Raw genomic sequence first — 24,769 nt, forward strand, 5'->3', positions numbered from 1 at the left:
GGGAAAACACTTCTGCACGACTCTCCAAGCCGTGGGGGATCCATCCTCCAAAGGGAAAGTCTCTAGCCCTTGTCGTTCCTGCAGTATTTACAGTTCTTCAGCCTAGTAAGAGCTTCTTTGCACCAACCGCTGGCATTTCTTGGGCATCTGCCCATCTCCGAGCTGCTTGTGACTTTTGGACTTGGTCCCCTTGTTCAACAGGTACCCTAGATTGGAAATCCACAGTAGTTGCATTGCTGATTTGTGTTTTCCTTGCATTTTCCCTGTAACACGACTATTTTGTCCTTAGGGGAACTTTAGTGCACTTTGCACTCACTTTTCAGGGTCTTGGGGAGGGTTATTTTTCTAACTCTCACTATTTTCTAATAGTCCCAGCGACCCTCTACAAGGTCACATAGGTTTGGGGTCCATTCGTGGTTCGCATTCCACTTTTGGAGTATATGGTTTGTGTTGCCCCTATCCCTATGTTTCCCCATTGCATCCTATTGTAACTATACATTGTTTGCACTGTTTTCTAAGACTATACTGCATATTTTTGCTATTGTGTATATATATCTTGTGTATATTTCCTATCCTCTCACTGAGGGTACACTCTAAGATACTTTGGCATATTGTCATAAAAATAAAGTACCTTTATTTTTAGTATAACTGTGTATTGTGTTTTCTTATGATATTGTGCATATGACACTAAGTGGTACTGTAGTAGCTTCACACGTCTCCTAGTTCAGCCTAAGCTGCTCTGCTAAGCTACCATTATCTATCAGCCTAAGCTGCTAGACACCCTATACACTAATAAGGGATAACTGGGCCTGGTGCAAGGTGCAAGTACCCCTTGGTACTCACTACAAGCCAGTCCAGCCTCCTACATTGGTTGTGCAGCGGTGGGATAAGTGCCTTGAGACTACTTACCACTCTTGTCATTGTACTTTTCATAAGAGAAAAATATACAAAACAAGGTCAGTGTATATACACATAGCCAAAAAGTTTTGCATTTCCTCTTTTCACTCTTTTCTAAGTGCTGAAAAGTACTTCTAAACTTTCAAAAAGTTCTTAAAAGTTTAAAAAAAATTTCTGTCTTTCCAAAAAGTTCTGAAAACTTTTTTCTCTTTGTCTATCACTTTAACTCTCTCTAAAAATGTCTGGCACAGGCCAAAAAGTTGAACTGTCCAAACTTGCATATGATCACCTTAGCTGGAAAGGAGCAAGGAGTCTCTGCATAGAGAGAGGTTTGAGTGTAGGGAAGAATCCTTCCTTAGAACTGTTAATTAATATGCTTAGAGTACAGGATAAGGCCATAAGTGCCCAATCTGTAGAAAAAGTAGCTAATGGTTCTCAATCTGATCCAGGGACTCCCCCAGGAAAAGGTTCAGGAAAGAAACTTCTCAGCCTGCCCATTACTAGACAGTCTAGCATAGTTGGTACAGAGGTTGAATCACATCATACTGATGATGTGCTCTCACATTATGCTGGTAGACAAGCTGTTAGGGTGCCCCTTGTAAGGGACAGGTCTCCTTCTGTTCATTCCCATCATACCTCTGTATCTAGAAATGTCCCTCCCACCCACCCTGATGACAGATTGTTAGAAAGGGAGCTCAATAGATTGAGAGTGGAGCAAACCAGACTGAAGCTCAAGAAGCAACAGCTGGATTTGGATAGACAGTCTTTAGAAATAGAGAGGGAAAGACAGAAGATGGGTTTAGATACCCATGGTGGCAGCAGCAGTATTCCCCATAGTCATCCTGCAAAAGAGCATGATTCCAGGAATCTGCACAAGATAGTTCCCCCTTACAAGGAGGGGGATGACATTAACAAGTGGTTTGCTGCACTTGAGAGGGCCTGTGCTGTACAGGATGTCCCTCAAAAGCAGTGGGCTGCTATCCTATGGCTATCATTTACTGGAAAAGGTAGGGATAGGCTCCTTACTGTAAAAGAAAATGATGCTAACAATTTCCAAGTTCTTAAGAATGCACTCCTGGATGGTTATGGCTTAACCACTGAACAGTACAGGATAAAGTTCAGAGATACCAAAAAGGAGTCTTCACAAGACTGGGTTGATTTCATTGACCATTCAGTGAAGGCCTTGGAGGGGTGGTTACATGGCAGTAAAGTTACTGATTATGACAGCCTGTATAACTTGATCCTGAGAGAGCATATTCTTAATAATTGTGTGTCTGATTTGTTGCACCAGTACTTGGTGGACTCTGATCTGACCTCTCCCCAAGAATTGGGAAAGAAGGCAGACAAATGGGTCAGAACAAGAGTGAACAGAAAAGTTCATACAGGGGGTTACAAAGATGGCAACAAAAAGAAGGATGGTAAGTCTTCTGACAAGGGTGGGGACAAATCTAAAAATGAGTCTTCATCAGGCCCACAAAAACACTCTGGTGGGGGTGGTGGGCCCAAATCCTCCTTTAATCAGAACAAGGAAAAGAAACCATGGTGCTATTTATGTAAGATAAAAGGCCATTGGACAACAGATCCCAGTTGTCCAAAGAAAGGCACCACAGCTCCTACCACTACAACCCCTACTGCTACACCTAGTGTCCCTACTAATAGCAGTGGTGGTGGGAGCAAACCTACTAATAGCCAATCCAAGGGAGTAGCTGGGCTCACTTTTGGTAATTTAGTTGGGGTTGGTCTAATTAGGGAGACCACAGAGGCTACTTTAGTCTCTGAAGGGGCTATTGACTTAGCCACTTTGGTTGCTTGCCCCCATAACTTGGAGAAGTACAAGCAACTAACCCTAATAAATGGTGTTGAGGTCCAGGCCTACAGGGACACAGGTGCCAGTGTCACAATGGTGATTGAGAAACTGGTGCACCCTGAACAACACATACTTGGACACCAGTACCAAGTAACCGATGCTCACAACATAACACAAAGCCACCCCATGGCTGTTGTAAATCTCAACTGGGGGGGGTATCTGGTCCAAAGAAAGTTGTGGTAGCTTCAGATTTACCTGTAGACTGTCTATTAGGGAACGATTTGGAGACATCAGCTTGGTCAGATGTGGAGTTGGAGGCCCATGCAGCAATGCTGGGCATCCCAGGGCATATTTTTGCTTTGACAAGGGCTCAGGCCAAAAAGCAAAAAGGACAGGGAAGCTTGGATCCTGGAACAATGGACCAAGTGCTCCCTAAAGCTAGGGCTAGTAGAAGCAAACCACTTCCTACTATCCCTCCCTCTACAGTGGATTCTACTTCTGAGGAAGAAGAATTCCCTCCCTGTGCAGAAACTACACCAGAGGAGCTGGAAGCAGACACTGCTGAGCTTTTGGGTGAAGGGGGGCCTGCCAGAGAGGAGCTGAGTGTGGCACAGCAAACCTGTCCCACATTAGAGGGTCTCAGACAGCAAGCTGTCAAACAGGCTAATGGGGATGTCAGTGACTCACACAGAGTTTACTGGGAGGACAACCTCTAGTACACTGAGCATAGGGATCCTAAACCTGGAGCAGCCAGGAGATTAGTGATTCCTCAGGAGTACAGAAAGTTCCTCCTAACACTGGCACATGACATTCCCCTAGCTGGGCACCTGGGTCAAATGAAAACTTGGGACAGATTGGTACCATTGTTTCATTGGCCTAGGATGTCTGAGGACACAAAAGAATTTTGTAAGTCCTGTGAAACCTGTCAAGCCAGTGGCAAGACAGGTGGCACTCCAAAGGCACCCCTTATCCCACTGCCTGTGGTTGGGGTTCCCTTTGAAAGGGTAGGGGTTGACATAGTTGGCCCCCTTGACCCTCCTACTGCTTCAGGCAATAGGTTTATCTTGGTGGTAGTGGACCATGCCACAAGATATCCTGAAGCTATTCCTTTAAGGACCACTACAGCTCCTGCAGTGGCAAAGGCCCTCCTGGGAATATTTTCCAGGGTGGGCTTCCCAAAGGAAGTAGTATCAGACAGAGGAAGCAATTTCATGTCTGCATACTTAAAGGCCATGTGGAAGGAGTGTGGTGTAACTTACAAGTTCACAACACCCTATCATCCACAAACAAATGGACTGGTGGAGAGATTTAATAAAACTCTCAAAGGCATGATTATGGGACTCCCTGAAAAACTCCGCAGGAGATGGGATATCCTTCTACCATGCCTCCTTTTTGCCTACAGGGAGGTACCCCAGAAAGGAGTGGGCTTCAGCCCCTTTGAACTTCTTTTTGGACACCCTGTTAGGGGTCCACTCACACTTGTAAAGGAGGGTTGGGAACAACCTTTAAAAGCTCCTAAACAGGATATTGTGGATTATGTACTTGGCCTCAGATCAAGGATGGCTGAGTACATGAAAAAGGCCAGTAAAAACCTTCAGGCCAGCCAAGAGCTCCAGAAGCAATGGCATGATCAGAAGGCTGTTTTGGTTCAGTACCAACCAGGGCAGAAAGTGTGGGTCTTGGAGCCTGTGGCCCCAAGAGCACTCCAAGATAAATGGAGTGGACCCCACACAATTGTTGAAAAGAAGGGTGAAGTCACCTACTTGGTTGACTTAGGCACTGCCAGGAGTCCCCTTAGGGTGCTCCATGTCAACCGCCTGAAACCCTACTATGACAGGGCTGATCTCACCCTGCTCATGGCAACAGATGAGGGACAGGAAGAAGACAGTGATCCTCTACCTGATCTCTTCTCTTCCACAGAACAAGATGCTCTTGTGGAAGGTGTAGTTTTGGCTGATTGTCTTACTGCTGAGCAGAAAGATAATTGCATAAATCTCCTAGGACAATTTTCAGAACTCTTCTCCATTGTGCCAGGCACCACTTCTTGGTGTGAGCACACTATAGATACTGGAGACAGTTTACCTGTCAAAAGTAAGATCTATAGGCAGCCTGACCATGTCAGGGACTGCATAAAGCAAGAAGTTCAGAAGATGTTGGAACTAGGAGTGGTTGAGCACTCTGACAGTCCATGGGCTTCTCCTGTGGTACTGGTACCAAAACCCAATTCTAAAGATGGAAAGAAGGAAATGAGGTTTTGTGTAGACTATAGAGGTCTCAACTTGGTAACCAAAACTGATGCTCACCCTATACCCAGGGCAGATGAGCTTATAGATACACTGGCATCTGCCAAGTATCTAAGCACTTTTGATTTGACTGCAGGGTATTGGCACATCAAATTGGCAGAAGATGCTAAACCTAAGACTGCATTTTCTACCATTGGAGGACATTACCAGTTTACTGTAATGCCTTTTGGTTCGAAAAATGCACCTGCCACTTTTCAGAGGTTGGTGAACACAGTCCTGCAAGGGCTGGAAGCTTTCAGTGCAGCATATTTGGAAGATATAGCTGTCTTTAGCTCCAGCTGGGATGATCACCTGGTCCACCTTTGGAAAGTTTTGGAGGGCCTGCAAAAGGCAGGCCTCACTATCAAGGCTTCAAAGTGCCAGATAGGGCAGGGTAAGGTGGTTTATCTGGGACACCTTGTTGGTGGGGAACAGATTGCACCACTTCAGGGGAAAATCCAAACTATTATTGATTGGGTTCCCCCTACCACTCAGACTCAGGTGAGAGCCTTCCTAGGCCTCACTGGGTATTACAGGAGGTTCATTAAGAACTATGGCTCCATTGCAGCCCCTCTTAATGACCTCACATCCAAGAAAATGCCTAAAAAGGTATTGTGGACAGCAAGCTGTCAGAAAGCTTTTGAGGAGCTGAAGCAGGCCATGTGCTCTGCACCTGTCCTGAAAAGCCCTTGTTACTCTAAAAAATTCTATGTCCAAACTGATGCATCTGAATTAGGAGTAGGGGCAGTCCTATCACAACTTAATTCTGAGGGCCAGGATCAACCTGTTGCTTTTATTAGTAGAAGGTTGACCCCTAGAGAAAAGCGTTGGTCTGCCATTGAGAGGGAGGCCTTTGCTGTGGTCTGGGCTCTGAAGAAGTTGAGGCCATACCTGTTTGGCACTCACTTCATTGTTCAGACAGACCACAAACCTCTACTTTGGCTAAAACAAATGAAAGGTGAAAATCCTAAATTGTTGAGGTGGTCCATATCCCTACAGGGAATGGACTATACAGTGGAACATAGACCTGGGAGTAGCCACTCCAATGCAGATGGACTCTCCAGATATTTCCACTTAGACAATGAAGACTCATCAGGTAATGGCTAGTCTTATTGTCCTTCGTTTGGGGGGGGGGTTGTGTAGGAAAGTACCATCTTGCCTGGCATGTTACCCCCATTTTTCACTGTATATATGTTGTTTTAGTTGTATGTGTCACTGGGACCCTGGTAACCCAGGGCCCCAGTGCTCATAAGTGTGCCTGAATGTGTTACCTGTGTAGTGACTAACTGTCTCACTGAGGCTCTGCTAATCAGAACCTCAGTGGTTATGCTCTCTCATTTCTTTCCAAATTGTCACTGACAGGCTAGTGACCATTTTTACCAATTTACATTGGCTTACTGGAACACCCTTATAATTCCCTAGTATATGGTACTGAGGTACCCAGGGTATTGGGGTTCCAGGAGATCCCTATGGGCTGCAGCATTTCTTTTGCCACCCATAGGGAGCTCTGACAATTCTTACACAGGCCTGCCACTGCAGCCTGAGTGAAATAACGTCCACGTTATTTCACAGCCATTTTACACTGCACTTAAGTAACTTATAAGTCACCTATATGTCTAACCTTTACCTGGTAAAGGTTAGGTGCAAAGTTACTTAGTGTGAGGGCACCCTGGCACTAGCCAAGGTGCCCCCACATTGTTCAGAGCCAATTCACTGAACTTTGTGAGTGCGGGGACACCATTACACGCGTGCACTACATATAGGTCACTACCTATATGTAGCTTCACCATGGTAACTCCGAATATGGCCATGTAACATGTCTATGATCATGGAATTGCCCCCTCTATGCCATCCTGGCATTGTTGGTACAATTCCATGATCCCAGTGGTCTGTAGCACAGACCCTGGTACTGCCAGACTGCCCTTCCTGGGGTTTCTCTGCAGCTGCTGCTGCTGCCAACCCCTCAGACAGGCAGCTGCCCTCCTGGGGTCCAGCCAGGCCTGGCCCAGGATGGCAGAACAAAGAACTTCCTCTGAGAGAGGGTGTGACACCCTCTCCCTTTGGAAAATGGTGTGAAGGCAGGGGAGGAGTAGCCTCCCCCAGCCTCTGGAAATGCTTTGTTGGGCACAGATGTGCCCAATTCTGCATAAGCCAGTCTACACCGGTTCAGGGACCCCTTAGCCCCTGCTCTGGCGCGAAACTGGACAAAGGAAAGGGGAGTGACCACTCCCCTGACCTGCACCTCCCCTGGGAGGTGTCCAGAGCTCCTCCAGTGTGCTCCAGACCTCTGCCATCTTGGAAACAGAGGTGCTGCTGGCACACTGGACTGCTCTGAGTGGCCAGTGCCACCAGGTGACGTCAGAGACTCCTTGTGATAGGCTCCTTCAGGTGTTAGTAGCCTTTCCTCTCTCCTAGGTAGCCAAACCCTCTTTTCTGGCTATTTAGGGTCTCTGTCTCTGGGGAAACTTTAGATAACGAATGCATGAGCTCAGCCGAGTTCCTCTGCATCTCCCTCTTCACCTTCTGATAAAGAAACGACCGCTGACCGCGCTGGAAGCCTGCAAACCTGCAACATAGTAGCAAAGACGACTACTGCAACTCTGTAACGCTGATCCTGCCGCCTTCTCGACTGTTTTCCTGCTTGTGCATGCTGTGGGGGTAGTCTGCCTCCTCTCTGCACCAGAAGCTCCGAAGAAATCTCCCGTGGGTCGACGGAATCTTCCCCCTGCAACCGCAGGCACCAAAAAGCTGCATTACCGGTCCCTTGGGTCTCCTCTCAGCACAACGAGCGAGGTCCCTCGAATCCAGCGACACTGTCCAAGTGACCCCCACAGTCCGATGACTCTTCAGCCCAAGTTTGGTGGAGGTAAGTCCTTGCCTCACCTCGCTGGGCTGCATTGCTGGGAACCGCGACTTTGCAAGCTACTCCGGCCCCTGTGCACTTCCGGCGGAAATCCTTCGTGCACAGCCAAGCCTGGGTCCACGGCACTCTAACCTGCATTGCACGACTTTCTAAGTTGGTCTCCGGCGACGTGGGACTCCTTTGTGCAACTTCGGCGAGCACCGTTTCACGCATCCTCGTAGTGCCTCTTTCTGGCACTTCTCCGGGTGCTACCTGCTTCAGTGAGGGCTTTTTGTCTTGCTCGACGTCCCTTCTCTCTGCAGGTCTAATTTGCGACCTCCTGGTCCCTCCTGGGCCCCAGCAGCGTCCAAAAACGCCAAACGCACGATTTGCGTGTAGCAAGGCTTGTTGGCGTCCATCCAGCGGGAAAACACTTCTGCACGACTCTCCAAGCCGTGGGGGATCCATCCTCCAAAGGGAAAGTCTCTAGCCCTTGTCGTTCCTGCAGTATTCACAGTTCTTCAGCCTAGTAAGAGCTTCTTTGCACCAACCGCTGGCATTTCTTGGGCATCTTCCCATCTCCGAGCTGCTTGTGACTTTTGGACTTGGTCCCCTTGTTCCACAGGTACCCTCAGTCAGGAATCCATCGTTGTTGCATTGCTGATTTGTGTTTTCCTTGCATTTTCCCTCTAACACGACTATTTTGTCCTTAGGGGAACTTTAGTGCACTTTGCACTCACTTTTCAGGGTCTTGGGGAGGGTTATTTTTCTAACTCTCACTATTTTCTAATAGTCCCAGCGACCCTCTACAAGGTCACATAGGTTTGGGGTCCATTCGTGGTTCGCATTCCACTTTTGGAGTATATGGTTTGTGTTGCCCCTATCCCTATGTTTCCCCATTGCATCCTATTGTAACTATACATTGTTTGCACTGTTTTCTAAGACTATACTGCATATTTTTGCTATTGTGTATATATATCTTGTGTATATTTCCTATCCTCTCACTGAGGGTACACTCTAAGATACTTTGGCATATTGTCATAAAAATAAAGTACCTTTATTTTTAGTATAACTGTGTATTGTGTTTTCTTATGATATTGTGCATATGACACTAAGTGGTACTGTAGTAGCTTCACACGTCTCCTAGTTCAGCCTAAGCTGCTCTGCTAAGCTACCATTATCTATCAGCCTAAGCTGCTAGACACCCTATACACTAATAAGGGATAACTGGGCCTGGTGCAAGGTGCAATACCCCTTGGTACTCACTACAAGCCAGTCCAGCCTCCTACATGTCTACACTGTGTTCTCCCGCTCACCTTTAAGAAAGTCCAAGCTGGACGAAATTGCTTTGGTCACTGAATGTGAAGCGGTCTCCTTTCGGTCACTCAATGAGGTGCGGTGGCTTTCAAGGCATTTTGCTGTTGCTGCACTCTTGCGTAATTATGAGGTTGCTCTCAAATACTTTGATCATGAAAGAGTTGAGGAGAATGACCCAATTGCTAAATATTGCTACAAAAAACTATCGGATTCAAACTACCATATTTCCTTTGCAGCACTAAATGACATTCTGGGTGAACTTGCATCTTTGTGCAAGTTGGTTCAGAAAAGCTCTTTGACCACCGTTGAAGCTGTACAGTATGCAAGAGAAAAAATTACCCAAATAAAGGAACAGTACTTGGGCGACACTGTCTTTTGGAGCGACACAGTAAGAGATCTGATGGCTTTGTGCAGAGAGGACCGAGAGTATGATAGTGAGCCAATGTTATCTTTCATTAAACTTCTTTGTGAGCACACGGAAAGAAGGTTCCCAGAAGATGAATTGAAGGAATGGACAAGCTTTGATTTCCATACAGTAACAACACAATCACAGTTTGATTTTGGGACTGAGAATGTACAAAGACTTGTTGAGAAGTATAAGAAGGTTGTTGATATCTGTGCAATTTTCCAGGCTTCAAGTGCAGACTGCGAACGAGGATTCAGCCTCATGAACTCAATCAAGTCCAAATTAAGAAACAGACTAGAGGAGAGTCACCTAGATATGTTGATGAGGACAAAGGCTTACCTCTCAAATGGGAAAGTTGATTTAGACCGAGTTTATCAGCACTGGAAAAATGGCAAGGACCGGCGAGAAAAACAAACATGTCACACATCTAACGTTGGCACCTGACTTGTCTAAACTCTGATGCGGCTTCTCCTACAGTCCGTGTGTGGGTGGGGTAGGAACATTTCTCAGCCTGTATCTTGGCAGGGGCATCATGGCATTCATCAGCAGTGTGTTCATCAAACTGTAAATGTTAACCAAATGTACAACTGGCTGTATTTGATGTGCGGGGTCCTCTGCAGCACTCTGAGAGTATTCATTAAAGTTTCATAATGGTTCAACCTCCTGATTTCTGTTTTCTCTAACTGGGGTGTAGGTGGCACTTAACAGGTCATGTCCTTGGGGTGTGCAACCAGGTCACAAAACTGCCTTGATGCCCTATTGCATGGAGCAATGAAATCCCTTTTTTGCTTTAGTGGTATGGAGAGGCTACTGCCAAAGATCTTGGCTAGTTATGCGCTGCGCACGCGTGAATGGTCAATTTCTTGGCGCACGTATCCTTGGCTGCAGCGCACAGAGACCGCACACTGCCGCACACAGTGGAAAAAAATTAGAGGGAACATTGGTGCTGGGTGTTTGTTGGGTGGGTGAGTGTGGGTGTTTATGCGTCTTGGGGGGAGGGAAATGGAGGTGCAGGGAGATGTTGTGGTGGATGGGTGACTGTCTGTTGGGGTGGTGACTGCAGGTATGATGGATGTGCAGCATGTAGGCATGTCAGTAGTTGTGGTGGCTATGGATGTGGTGACTGGGGTGGATGTCTGAGGGTCTGCTGTTGTGATGACTGGGTAAGATAGGTTTTGTGGCTGTATCGGTGAATGTAGGTGTGATGAGTGCAGGTATGTCAGGGGTTGGTGGGGGTGACAGGCCAGGTAGTGGCTGTTGCTGTGACAGCAGGTGGGTGTTGTTTGTGTGCATGCCAGTGGTAGATCTTGTGGTGCTTGTGTTTGTCAGCGCTACCCTTGGATGTTGCGGTGGATGCATGCTTGTCAGTCTGTGTGTTTTGGCTGTGTTGGGGAAGAAGGAAGGTGGAGGGGGGACAGAAGACAAAGGGTCACTGGCTGGCGTCAGTGTGGAGGCCAGAGCCTGAAGAGATCTTTGTAGGCCAGCCAGTGCACTGTGAATGCCCCCCAGAAACACATTACTCTGCTGGACTTGAGTTGAAAGTCCCTGGATGCAATTCATGATGGTCGACTGACAGACAGAGATTGACCTCAGGAAGTCAATAGCCTTCTCACTGAGGGCAGCAGGGCTGACTGGGGCAGGGACTGAGGTGCTTGCGCAAAGGAGGCACCCACCCTTCTGGGTGATCCACCAGGAGGGTGGTGTTAGAAAGGGGGGTGGTGGACAAAGATGGTGCTGGGGTGGTCCCTGAAGGGTCCGCCACCACCAGGGAGTTTCCACTGGAGGAGGCTTCTGAAGATGATGAAGTGGTATGTCTGGTCTCCCCCGTGGCACTCCCCTCGCCCTCATGGCCAATGGGTTCCTCACTGTCAGTGGACTCAGCACTCAAGGTACAGTGGCCAACAGCATCCCCAATCACCTGTGCCCTGTCTCCTTCACCTGCTGATACACACAAATAGAGTGAGAGGGAATGAGAGATAAAGCGGGAGAGAGAGGGTCATCACATTCTTCACACACACATATAAAAACTTGCAGAACTGTAGTAACACATCTCATGGCTAGGGTATCCCATATGGAATACTACATATCCTACTTCATGTCACAATATGTCACTTAACTACATCCCTTCATGTCAAAACTCTCTCCTATACCATATTCCATGTAAGGTACCACAACTTCAGCCTTCCATCTGTTCACCTATAAACCTATGGCAACATGCACATCATGCCCTTGCTAAAACTGAAAATCCGTCCTAACCCACCCTTCACACCTGACACACCCGTACACACCACTATATAGCACACACTACCATATAACACACCCCCACACAACCCACAATCCTTTTAGACTACAACGCAATACTGAGAAACAGAGAGCAGGCACATCCACAGCGAGAGCATCCTAACACTATATGCACACTCACATCACACACATTACACACCAGCACAACAAACACAATACACATAAAACAGCCATACACATTCCACGACAACAGCCCATTCATCACACAGCACTCCACCCACACCCCTGCAAGCACCCTACACTGCACCCTTCCATACAAAACATTCCCCACAACGTCCCCACAAAGACAAGTATGCCCCCCCCCCAAAAGCACCCATGTTTCACAGACGATGAGCTGAGGGTCATGGTGTTTGAAATTGTCAGAGTAGAACCAGAACTGTACGGAGCACAGTCCCAAAAAACATCCATTGGCAAAGAATAGTCAACAGTGTCAATTCAGTGGGCAGCAATCCATGCACAAGGGACAACATCAGGAAGAGATGGAATGACCTATGGGGGAAGGTGCATTCCATGACATCTAGATACCTGATAGCTGTGTAGAAGACTGGCAGTCGGCCCCACCTCCTCCCTCACAGTTCACATCTTGGGAGGAGAAGGTCTTGGGCATACTGCATCCAGAGGGCCTGACTGGAATACCTGGGGGACTGGAGTCTGGTAATTACCCACAGCATCCATGTCACAAAATTGTCGTGTCCTTCATGCTTCATCACCATCCAAATACTCCTTAAGTAACTGAATGTCCCACAACACCTACCTACCAATTTCCTAATGTTCCTCTCCTACATGCCAACACCCCACACAGCCCAACTGCCCACACAGCGTTTGGCAAAGGCACAGATACTACAGGCTAATCATATCACCACGACTCACAGAATGCACTAACCCATCAATGTGAAAACCTGGAATGTGAGGAAAATTGGCTGCATTAAAAAAAAAGCTTTATTGAAAAATCAATCACACTCATGGTGGGCTGCTGATCTCAGCAAGCCACCATCCCCATGATTCTTGCAATTCACAATGGGTTGCAAAGTTAGACTTACCTCATGAATATTAATGAGATAGGTCTATTTGCAACCCACTGTCACTTGCACAATGTGTTAAAGACACATTGGTACATGAATATTTGTGATTTCCTAATTGTGAATCCCAAACTTTTTCAATTAGGAAATTGCAAACCTAAATCTATGGACATCTGGTCCTTTGTGTGACACATTCAGCAGTTGAATGTCACTGATAAGTGCCTTGAAACCATGCAAATGACACACATAAGCTATCAGAAAACTTGGCAGCTATGCTTCAGTAAATTCACTAGTCTGCTGCTCAAAAAGCACGCACTGCTATTGTGATCACTAGCATAGCGAGCGCTATTTTGTGTGCAGATGTGCTCCTCTTGAGAGGGCAAGATGCCGCCACTCACAGTGAGGTTAACCAATGGGTAAACTGGGCTGGCCCACTACCCCATGCTGTAGTGGTCAGAATACAAATGTGAAAGACACAACAACGTACCAATAGATGAAGAGAACTATTTGGAAACAAGTATATTACATGTGTAATTGTTATATATCCAAAAGGTCTTGGTTAACATGAGACCTAAAAGGGTAGGAGTCGCATCTCTGTCTCCATTTTGCATGTGATGCACTTTACCTTCCACGGCTTTTGTTCCTTCATTAAGCTCCAAGCAGCACCTCCTGATCCTGGTCTGGGATCAGATGAATACATGTTATGTAACGCGTGTGTCAATAAGTAGGCAGCAGTATGAATCGAATATATCTGACTATAGTTGATGTTCTTATATCCTTTCAACATTTCAAATGTCTCTTTTCCTGAACAATAATCATCAGATGGATCGTCTGGGTCATTGATATTTTTTTTATCCATTAGAAGACACAGAAAATTTATCTCCCATAGATTTTCCAGGGCTGTATCACTTGGAAACTTTGCTGGGGTAACATCATGGAGAAAATCTTTAAATCCCTTAATTTCTTCTTTTTGGATTAAAAATGACAGACTTCCATTAAATAAATTTGAGGTGAACTCAAACTCGAAAAAATTAGATATAGCCAATGACAAAATCCAAGTTTTAGGAGGCAGTGTTTTCCATTTAGAGTAGGAGAAATAATGAATAGCATTTAGTGAACTGCAGTAGAGAATGATGACCTGTGCCGTTGATGCCCTCACAGTCTCTATGACTCTACCCAGGTTCAGGGGGTCAGCGCTAGAGAGGTAAGGGGGAATCATGTGGAAAAAGTCGATGCAGCCTCCGACCTGGCCAATCACCTCTCTCAGTTCTCGCAGCGCTAGCTCCCCGCTGTCATCATCCGTTGTCAGGATCCCCACCCAGGTCCACCCGAAATGTCTCAACAACTGAGTAACTCCAATGAAGAAGGAGAGCTCGCTTGGGACGGTCCGGTAAAAAGATGGAAATCTCAGTCTGTCACTGAGTACTGGGTCCTGAGCCCCATAACTGATCTGCAAAGAAGAAAGAAATGAGGCAAGAACAGTGAGATTAAATTTGTCAACACTGAGAAAGAAAGGTGTAGTTGTCAAAAAAGAAAATCTGAATAAACTGGGCTGAAACCATGAATATAATATCATGGTGTGTTGGATACATTAGGGCCTTATTTAGGCCCAGATTAATAAAAAATAACTTACACTTGTAAGTAACTTTACACTTCTGAGTAAGTTTACAATTTATTTCCTATTCAAAAACGTCAAGTGCAAGTAACTTGTAAAAACAAACAACAGTAGTGAGTCCACCATAGTACATGGCCAAGAATTGTTCGTACAACATCCTCCACCAGCAAATAATGGACGGAGGGACTTAAAATAAAACCCCATAGGAAATAATGTTGAGTGAAATTAAATAATTTAAAATAGTTATAAATATAAATAAACATCTATTATTGTAATAAATATATAGATACATATTGGGCTCCTGTCCCCCCTGGACACTTATTGAACATATTTATTAGTTGTATATACAATATGTTAATATTGAATTCAATAATGAAACAATACATTTTATTAATGATAGCTAAACAATGTTCATTAAATTTACACCACTCTCAATAATGATTAATACACATAAAAATATTTTTAAGGTGAGATGTTTTTCATTTTAAAGTCAGAAAATAATTTTATTTCTACGTCATATTCCATTGAACTAGGGAAATATTTTGAATATTTTTTTTTTAATTCGCAGTAAAAAGAGACCCACCAAAAGGAAAATAAATATTTTAATGTGCATTTATCATTTAAATTAGTGTATTAAATATAAAATATGTACACTTTTTATATATTTTTTAATTCATTTCTATGGATTTATAATTTAACTATTTAAAATACTTTAGTTTACCATTATTAGCTTAGGGTTATTCTTTTAGGGTCCTACCTCCATTGTTTTCTACGGGAGAGTGCTGGAATACCAGTGGTAGTGGATGGACATGTGCAGTGCTAAACATACTACTCGTTTTTTAATCGAGCCTGTTTGACCATCAGCTTGTGCTTGAGCTCTTGCTTGCAAGACTTCTGTGTTCATTAATGGGCTTGGAACCCACCCTTTGCTTGCTATTCATTGGCACGACCGTCACTCTTCACTACTGTATTCTAATGGAGCAGCGCTTGCCATGAGTCACTTTTGTTTCTTTCTGTGGCGTTTGGATCAAGCGCAGATCAATTTAGTTTGATTAGTGTCCCTGCACTGTCCATCCACTGCTCACACTGTGATTCAGGTACTATGGGCCTGGTTTAGAGTTTGAAAGAGGGATTATTCCATCATAAGCGTGACGGATATCCTGTCCGCTGCATTACAAATTTCATAACCTATAACGGAATTGTAATTCGGCGGATGGGATATCCGTCACATTTGGAATGGATTAACCCCCTTCACCAAATTCTAAATCACGCCCTATTTATTTAATTCCTTCCTGTCTGTTACTCTTTAATCCCTCTTTGCTGTTCCTGTCTATTTTGCTTTTACCCATACCTCAATCCCACCCCTGTCCCTGCATCTTCAGCCCCTCACCAGCCCACATCTGTAGGAGGCTGGCCTGGCTTATAGTGGGTACCTGATGGTACTTACATCTTGTGCCAGGTCCAGTTATCCCTTATTAATAGATTAGTAGTGTTCTAGCAGCTTAGGCTGAAAAAGGTAGCTATAGCAGAGCAGCTTAGACTGAACTAGGAGACATGCAAAGCTCCTACTATACCACTTATATGATATAACACTATATCATAAGAATCACAATACTCAGAGTTACTAAAAATAAAGGTACGTCATTTTAGTCACAATGTGCCAAAAATATCTCAGAGGATATACTCCCTTAGGAGGTAAGCAAAATACACAAAATATACACACAAACCAAAATCAGGTAAGTAAACAGTTAGAAAAGTAGTGCAAACACTGTAGAATACAGTAGGATGCAGCAAGCCGAGGGGCAACACAAACCATATGCTAAGAAAGTGGAATGCGAACCACGAAGGGACCCCAGGCCTAGTGTAGTGTGTAGAGGGTTGCTGGGAGTGTAAGAAAACACTAAGGGTGTCCAAGATACCCCACCCCAAGACCCTGAAAAGTAGTAGTGAAGTTACCCTACTTCCACAGAAACACTCTAAAGTTGTGACAGGAGATTCTGCAAAGACCCGACAGACTGCAAAGCACTGAAGACAGATTCCTGGACCTGGGGACCTGTAAAGGAAGGGGACCAAGTCCAAGAGTCACAAAAGTGTCCAGGGGGGACAGGAGCCCACTAAAACCCAGATGAAGGTGTAAAATGGCTGCCTCTGAGTGGAAGAAGCTGAAGATTCTGCAACAATGAAAGATGCCAGGAATGTCTCCTTTGCACAGAAGATGTCCCACGGCGTGCTTGAGGATGCAGAATTGTTTCCTTGCAGCAAAAACACAAAGAAGCCTTGCTAGCTGCAAAGGTTGTGGTTGAAGAAAATAGGTCTGCCTGGGCCGAGGAAGGACCAGGAGGTCGCCCCTTGAGGAGGAGACAGAGGGGGTGCTTGTAGGAGGCTGGACTGGCTTGTAGTGAGTACCAAGGGGTACTTGCACCTTGCACCAGGCCCAGTTATCCCTTATTAGTGTATAGGGTGTCTAGCAGCTTAGGCTGATAGATAATGGTAGCTTAGCAGAGCAGCTTAGGCTGAACTAGGAGACGTGTGAAGCTACTACAGTACCACTTAGTGTCATATGCACAATATCATAAGAAAACACAATACACAGTTATACTAAAAATAAAGGTACTTTATTTTTTATGACAATATGCCAAAGTATCTTAGAGTGTACCCTCAGTGAGAGGATAGGAAATATACACAAGATATATATACACAATAGCAAAAATATGCAGTATAGTCTTAGAAAACAGTGCAAACAATGTATAGTTACAATAGGATGCAATGGGGAAACATAGGGATAGGGGCAACACAAACCATATACTCCAGAAGTGGAATGCGAACCACGAATGGACCCCAAACCTATGTGACCTTGTAGAGGGTCGCTGGGACTATTAGAAAATAGTGAGAGTTAGAAAAATAACCCTCCCCAAGACCCTGAAAAGTGAGTGTAAAGTGCACCAAAGTTCCCCTAAGGACAAAATAGTCGTGTTAGAGGGAGAATGCAAGGAAAACACAAATCAGCAATGCAACAACGATGGATTCCTGTCTGAAGGTACCTGTGGAACAAGGGGACCAAGTCCAAAAGTCACAAGCAGCTCGGAGATGGGCAGATGCCCAAGAAATGCCAGCGGTTGGTGCAAAGAAGCTCTTACTAGGCTGAAGAACTGTGAATACTGCAGGAACGACAAGGGCTAGAGACTTCCCCTTTGGAGGATGGATCCCCCACGCCTTGGAGAGTCGTGCAGAAGTGTTTTCCCGCCGGATGGACGCCAACAAGCCTTGCTACACGCAAATCGTGCGTTTGGCGTTTTTGGACGCTGCTGGGGCCCAGGAGGGACCAGAAGGTCGCAAATTGGACCTGCAGAGAGAGGGGACGTCGAGCAAGACAAAGAGCCCTCACTGAAGCAGGTAGCACCCGGAGAAGTGCCAGAAACAGGCACTACGAGGATGCGTGAAACGGTGCTCGCCGAAGTTGCACAAAGGAGTCCCACGTCGCCGGAGACCAACTTAGAAAGTCGTGCAATGCAGGTTAGAGTGCCGTGGACCCAGGCTTGGCTGTGCACGAAGGATTTCCGCCGGAAGTGCACAGGGGCCGGAGAAGCTTGCAAAGTCGCGGTTCCCAGCAATGCAGCCCAGCGAGGTGAGGCAAGGACTTACCTCCACCAAACTTGGGCTGAAGAGTCACTGGACTGTGGGGGTCACTTGGACGGTGTCGCTGGATTCGGGGGACCTCGCTCGTCGTGCTGAGAGGAGACCCAAGGGACCGGAGATGCAGCTTTTTGGTGCCTGCGGTTGCAGGGGGAAGATTCCGTCGACCCACGGGAGATTTCTTCGGAGCTTCTGGTGCAGAGAGGAGGCAGACTACCCCCACAGCATGCACAAGCAGGAAAACAGTCGAGAAGGCGGCAGGATCAGCGTTACAGAGTTGCAGTAGTCGTCTTTGCTACTATGTTGCAGGTTTGCAGGCTTCCAGCGCGGTCAGCGGTCGATTCCTTATCAGAAGGTGAAGAGGGAGATGCAGAGGAACTCGGCTGAGCTCATGCATTCGTTATCTAGAGTTTCCCCAGAGACAGAGACCCTAAATAGCCAGAAAAGAGGGTTTGGCTACCTAGGAGAGAGGATAGGCTACTAACACCTGAAGGAGCCTATCAGCAGGAGTCTCTGACGTCACCTGGTGGCACTGGCCACTCAGAGCAGTCCAGTGTGCCAGCAGCACCTCTGTTTCCAAGATGGCAGAGGTCTGGAGCACACTGGAGGAGCTCTGGACACCTCCCAGGGGAGGTGCAGGTCAGGGGAGTGGTCACTCCCCTTTCCTTTGTCCAGTTTCGCGCCAGAGCAGGGGCTAAGGGGTCCCTGAACCGGTGTAGACTGGCTTATGCAGAATTGGGCACCTCTGTGCCCAACAAAGCATTTCCAGAGGCTGGGGGAGGCTACTCCTCCCCTGCCTTCACACCATTTTCCAAAGGGAGAGGGTGTCACACCCTCTCTCAGAGGAAGTTCTTTGTTCTGCCATCCTGGGCCAGGCCTGGCTGGACCCCAGGAGGGCAGATGCCTGTCTGAGGGGTTGGCAGCAGCAGCAGCTGCAGTGAAACCCCAGGAAGGGCAGTTTGGCAGTACCAGGGTCTGTGCTACAGACCACTGGGATCATGGGATTGTGCCAACTATGCCAGGATGGCATAGAGGGGGCAATTCCATGATCATAGACATGTTACATGGCCATATTCGGAGTTACCATTGTGAAGCTACATATAGGTAGTGACCTATATGTAGTGCACGCGTGTAATGGTGTCCCCGCACTCACAAAGTTCAGGGAATTGGCTCTGAACAATGTGGGGGCACCTTGGCTAGTGCCAGGGTGCCCTCACACTAAGTAACTTTGCACCTAACATTTACCAGGTAAAGGTTAGACATATAGGTGACTTATAAGTTACTTAAGTGCAGTGTAAAATGGCTGTGAAATAACGTGGACGTTATTTCACTCAGGCTGCAGTGGCAGGCCTGTGTAAGAATTGTCAGAGCTCCCTATGGGTGGCAAAAGAAATGCTGCAGCCCATAGGGATCTCCTGGAACCCCAATACCCTGGGTACCTCAGTACCATATACTAGGGAATTATAAGGGTGTTCCAGTAAGCCAATGTAAATTGGTAAAAATGGTCACTAGCCTGTTAGTGACAATTTGAAAGTAATGAGAGAGCATAACCACTGAGGTTCTGGTTAGCAGAGCCTCAGTGAGACAGTTAGGCACCACACAGGGAACATATACATGCACACCTATGAGCACTGGGGCCCTGTGTGACAGGGTCCCAGTGACACATACATATAGGCCACAAACCTATGAGCACTGGGGTCCTGACCAGCAGGACCCCAGTGACACATAACAAACATACTGAAAACCTAGTGTTTTCACTATGAGCACTGAGGCCTGGCTATCAGGATCCCAGTGAGACAGTGAAAACAGTGACAAACACCCTGACATACACTCACAAACAGGCCAAAAGTGGGGGTAACAAGGCTAGAAAGAGGCTACCTTCTCACACAACCCCCCCCCAAACGAAGGACAATAAGGCTAACCTTGGCCAGTTGAGACTTTATTGTCTAAGTGGTGATAAGTAGAGAGTAGCTCTGCAATAGACTGGTTACTCCCTTTATCATCCACTATATGGTTACTTCCCTGTGGGGATGTAAACCACCCTGTTTGAAGTTTTTTAGCTAAGCAACAATGTGAAGATGTATTTTCAGAGTTTCTATCAGTAAGTTTTAGTTTAGAGCAGTGGGAATTGTCCACTGAACCTATTTGTAGTGATGGAAATGCCAGACAGGGATGCTGTCTCAGAAAAGCCATAGCTGGGCAAAAACTTTGTCCATCTGGCTGGAAGAGAGAACAGGGATGCTGTTTCTCTTGAGTTGGAGCAGGGCAGGGATGCTGTCCTATCAGCTCCACACTAGGGCAGGGATGCTGTCCTAAGTGTTGTGAGGCAGTGCAGAGTTTCTGCACTAAAGTTTCTCTGGGAGGGTTGGAGGGATGCTCCATGTTAACTAAAATGGTGCTCTTTTTCTCACCAATGTTAGTTATCCCACAGAGAGGTACTTCCACCTCAGGGAGTCCAGCTTTGCCAGCTGATGATTCCCTTGGAACAGGTGCCACCCCAGGAGAGGTTTCTCCCACCACAGGAATAGTATCCTGAATGATAGGGTGGTTAGGGGATACTGTGATACCCTTTTTACCTGTTGATGGAGAGGGATCCTGAGTTTTCAGGCCTTCTCTCCTTTGCTTTTTCATTTCACTTGAAATGAGAGGGAACAATTCCTCAGGGATGCCCAGCATGGCTGCATGGGCATAAAACTCTACATCAGCCCAACCTGAGGCCTCTAGGTCATTACCTAAGAGACAGTCTACAGGTAAGCTAGGTGATACCACCACCTGCTTAGGGCCAGTAACTCCACCCCAACTAAACTGAATTATAGCTAAGGGAAGAAACTTAGTGGAGTTATGGACATCAATAATCTTATACTGTTGTCCAATGATGTGTTGTTCAGGAGGCACTAGGTTTTCAGTCACCAAAGTGAAACTGGCACCTGTGTCCCTGTAGGCCAAGGCCTCAACACCATTTATTGAAACTGTCTGCCTGTACTTATCCATTGTAAGGGGACAAGCAGCCAGTGTGGCAAGGCCAATGCCACTAGGTGTGACAGAAACTGTCTTGGGACTGATTACATCAGTTTCCACTATGGACCCATAAGTGAACCCAACTACACCCTTTGCTTGACTGTTGCCAGCAGTCCCACCACTAGTACCACTACTGCTAGGGGCACTAGAGCTTGATGTATTAGTGGTGGTAGGCTCAGGGGGTTTACCTGGACAGGACTTATCCCCTGGCCTATGGCCTCTGTTTTTACACACAAAGCACCAAGGCTTTTTAATGTGTGCAGGTTGGGAAGAAGAGGAAGACTTTGTTTTATCCCCACCCTCTGAAGAGTGTTTAAGATTTGAAGTGGGATCTTTGGTTTTACCCTTATCCCCATGCTTATCTTGAGATTTTTCACCATCTTTCTTCTTATTGCCATCTTTGTCACCCCCTGTATGAACTTTTCTGTTCACTCTTGTTCTGACCCATTTGTCTGCCTTCTTTCCCAATTCTTGGGGAGAGGTCAGATCAGAGTCCACCAAGTACTGGTGCAACAAATCAGACACACAATTATTAAGAATATGCTCTCTCAGGATCAAGTTATACAGGCTGTCATAATCAGTAACTTTACTGCCATGTAACCACCCCTCCAAGGCCTTCACTGCCTGGTCAATGAAATCAACCCAGTCTTGTGAAGACTCCTTTTTGGTATCTCTGAACTTGATCCTGTACTGTTCAGTGGTTAAGCCATAACCATCCAGGAGTGCATTCTTAAGAACTTGGAAATTGTTAGCATCATTTTCTTTTACAGTAAGGAGCCTATCCCTACCTTTTCCAGTAAATGATAGCCATAGGATAGCAGCCCACTGCTTTTGAGGGACATCCTGTACAGCACAGGCCCTCTCAAGTGCAGCAAACCACTTGTTAATGTCATCCCCCTCCTTGTAAGGGGGAACTATCTTATGCAGATTCCTGGAATCATGCTCTTTTGCAGGATGACTATGGGGAATACTGCTGCTGCCACCATGGGTATCTAAACCCATTTTCTGTCTTTCCCTCTCTATTTCTAAAGACTGTCTATCCAAATCCAGCTGTTGCTTCTTGAGCTTCAGTCTGGTTTGCTCCACTCTCAATCTATTGAGCTCCCTTTCTAACAATCTGTCATCAGGGTGGGTGGGAGGGACATTTCTAGATACAGAGGTATGATGGGAATGAACAGAAGGAGACCTGTCCCTTACCAAGGGCACCCTAACAGCTTGGCTACCAGTATAATGTGAGAGCACATCATCAGTATGATGTGATTCAACCTCTGTACCAACTATGCTAGACTGTCTAGTAATGGGCAGGCTGAGAAGTTTCTTTCCTGAACCTTTTCCTGGGGGAGTCCCTGGATCAGATTGAGAACCATTAGCTACTTTTTCTACAGATTGGGCACTTATGGCCTTATCCTGTACTCTAAGCATATTAATTAACAGTTCTAAGGAAGGATTCTTCCCTACACTCAAACCTCTCTCTATGCAGAGACTCCTTGCTCCTTTCCAGCTAAGGTGATCATATGCAAGTTTGGACAGTTCAACTTTTTGGCCTGTGCCAGACATTTTTTAGAGAGAGTTAAAGTGATAGACAAAGAGAAAAAAGTTTTCAGAACTTTTTGGAAAGACAGAAAAAAACTTTTTAAACTTTTAAGAACTTTTTGAAAGTTTAGAAGTACTTTTCAGCACTTAGAAAAGAGTGAAAAGAGGAAATGCAAAACTTTTTGGCTATGTGTATATACACTGACCTTGTTTTGTATATTTTTCTCTTATGAAAAGTACAATGACAAGAGTGGTAAGTAGTCTCAAGCACTTATCCCACCACTGCACAACCAATGTAGGAGGCTGGACTGGCTTGTAGTGAGTACCAAGGGGTACTTGCACCTTGCACCAGGCCCAGTTATCCCTTATTAGTGTATAGGGTGTCTAGCAGCTTAGGCTGATAGATAATGGTAGCTTAGCAGAGCAGCTTAGGCTGAACTAGGAGACGTGTGAAGCTACTACAGTACCACTTAGTGTCATATGCACAATATCATAAGAAAACACAATACACAGTTATACTAAAAATAAAGGTACTTTATTTTTTATGACAATATGCCAAAGTATCTTAGAGTGTACCCTCAGTGAGAGGATAGGAAATATACACAAGATATATATACACAATAGCAAAAATATGCAGTATAGTCTTAGAAAACAGTGCAAACAATGTATAGTTACAATAGGATGCAATGGGGAAACATAGGGATAGGGGCAACACAAACCATATACTCCAGAAGTGGAATGCGAACCACGAATGGACCCCAAACCTATGTGACCTTGTAGAGGGTCGCTGGGACTATTAGAAAATAGTGAGAGTTAGAAAAATAACCCTCCCCAAGACCCTGAAAAGTGAGTGTAAAGTGCACCAAAGTTCCCCTAAGGACAAAATAGTCGTGTTAGAGGGAGAATGCAAGGAAAACACAAATCAGCAATGCAACAACGATGGATTCCTGTCTGAAGGTACCTGTGGAACAAGGGGACCAAGTCCAAAAGTCACAAGCAGCTCGGAGATGGGCAGATGCCCAAGAAATGCCAGCGGTTGGTGCAAAGAAGCTCTTACTAGGCTGAAGAACTGTGAATACTGCAGGAACGACAAGGGCTAGAGACTTCCCCTTTGGAGGATGGATCCCCCACGCCTTGGAGAGTCGTGCAGAAGTGTTTTCCCGCCGGATGGACGCCAACAAGCCTTGCTACACGCAAATCGTGCGTTTGGCGTTTTTGGACGCTGCTGGGGCCCAGGAGGGACCAGAAGGTCGCAAATTGGACCTGCAGAGAGAGGGGACGTCGAGCAAGACAAAGAGCCCTCACTGAAGCAGGTAGCACCCGGAGAAGTGCCAGAAACAGGCACTACGAGGATGCGTGAAACGGTGCTCGCCGAAGTTGCACAAAGGAGTCCCACGTCGCCGGAGACCAACTTAGAAAGTCGTGCAATGCAGGTTAGAGTGCCGTGGACCCAGGCTTGGCTGTGCACGAAGGATTTCCGCCGGAAGTGCACAGGGGCCGGAGAAGCTTGCAAAGTCGCGGTTCCCAGCAATGCAGCCCAGCGAGGTGAGGCAAGGACTTACCTCCACCAAACTTGGGCTGAAGAGTCACTGGACTGTGGGGGTCACTTGGACGGTGTCGCTGGATTCGGGGGACCTCGCTCGTCGTGCTGAGAGGAGACCCAAGGGACCGGAGATGCAGCTTTTTGGTGCCTGCGGTTGCAGGGGGAAGATTCCGTCGACCCACGGGAGATTTCTTCGGAGCTTCTGGTGCAGAGAGGAGGCAGACTACCCCCACAGCATGCACAAGCAGGAAAACAGTCGAGAAGGCGGCAGGATCAGCGTTACAGAGTTGCAGTAGTCGTCTTTGCTACTATGTTGCAGGTTTGCAGGCTTCCAGCGCGGTCAGCGGTCGATTCCTTATCAGAAGGTGAAGAGGGAGATGCAGAGGAACTCGGCTGAGCTCATGCATTCGTTATCTAGAGTTTCCCCAGAGACAGAGACCCTAAATAGCCAGAAAAGAGGGTTTGGCTACCTAGGAGAGAGGATAGGCTACTAACACCTGAAGGAGCCTATCAGCAGGAGTCTCTGACGTCACCTGGTGGCACTGGCCACTCAGAG

General features: G+C 46.4%; 1 protein-coding gene across 1 annotated transcript in view; it reads right to left on the minus strand.

Moving 5' to 3' along the window:
- Positions 1-24,769, minus strand: part of LOC138279508 (vomeronasal type-2 receptor 26-like) — a 225,281-nt gene that overhangs the window by 157,294 nt on the left and 43,218 nt on the right. The window contains exon 3 of the mRNA XM_069219409.1: positions 13,497-14,321. Within this exon, the coding sequence (XP_069075510.1) occupies positions 13,497-14,321 (825 nt within the window). The remainder of the gene's footprint in view (positions 1-13,496; positions 14,322-24,769) is intronic.

The sequence above is a fragment of the Pleurodeles waltl genome, chromosome 2_2, assembly GCF_031143425.1.
Source record: "Pleurodeles waltl isolate 20211129_DDA chromosome 2_2, aPleWal1.hap1.20221129, whole genome shotgun sequence".
Taxonomy (NCBI): Eukaryota; Metazoa; Chordata; class Amphibia; order Caudata; family Salamandridae; genus Pleurodeles; species Pleurodeles waltl.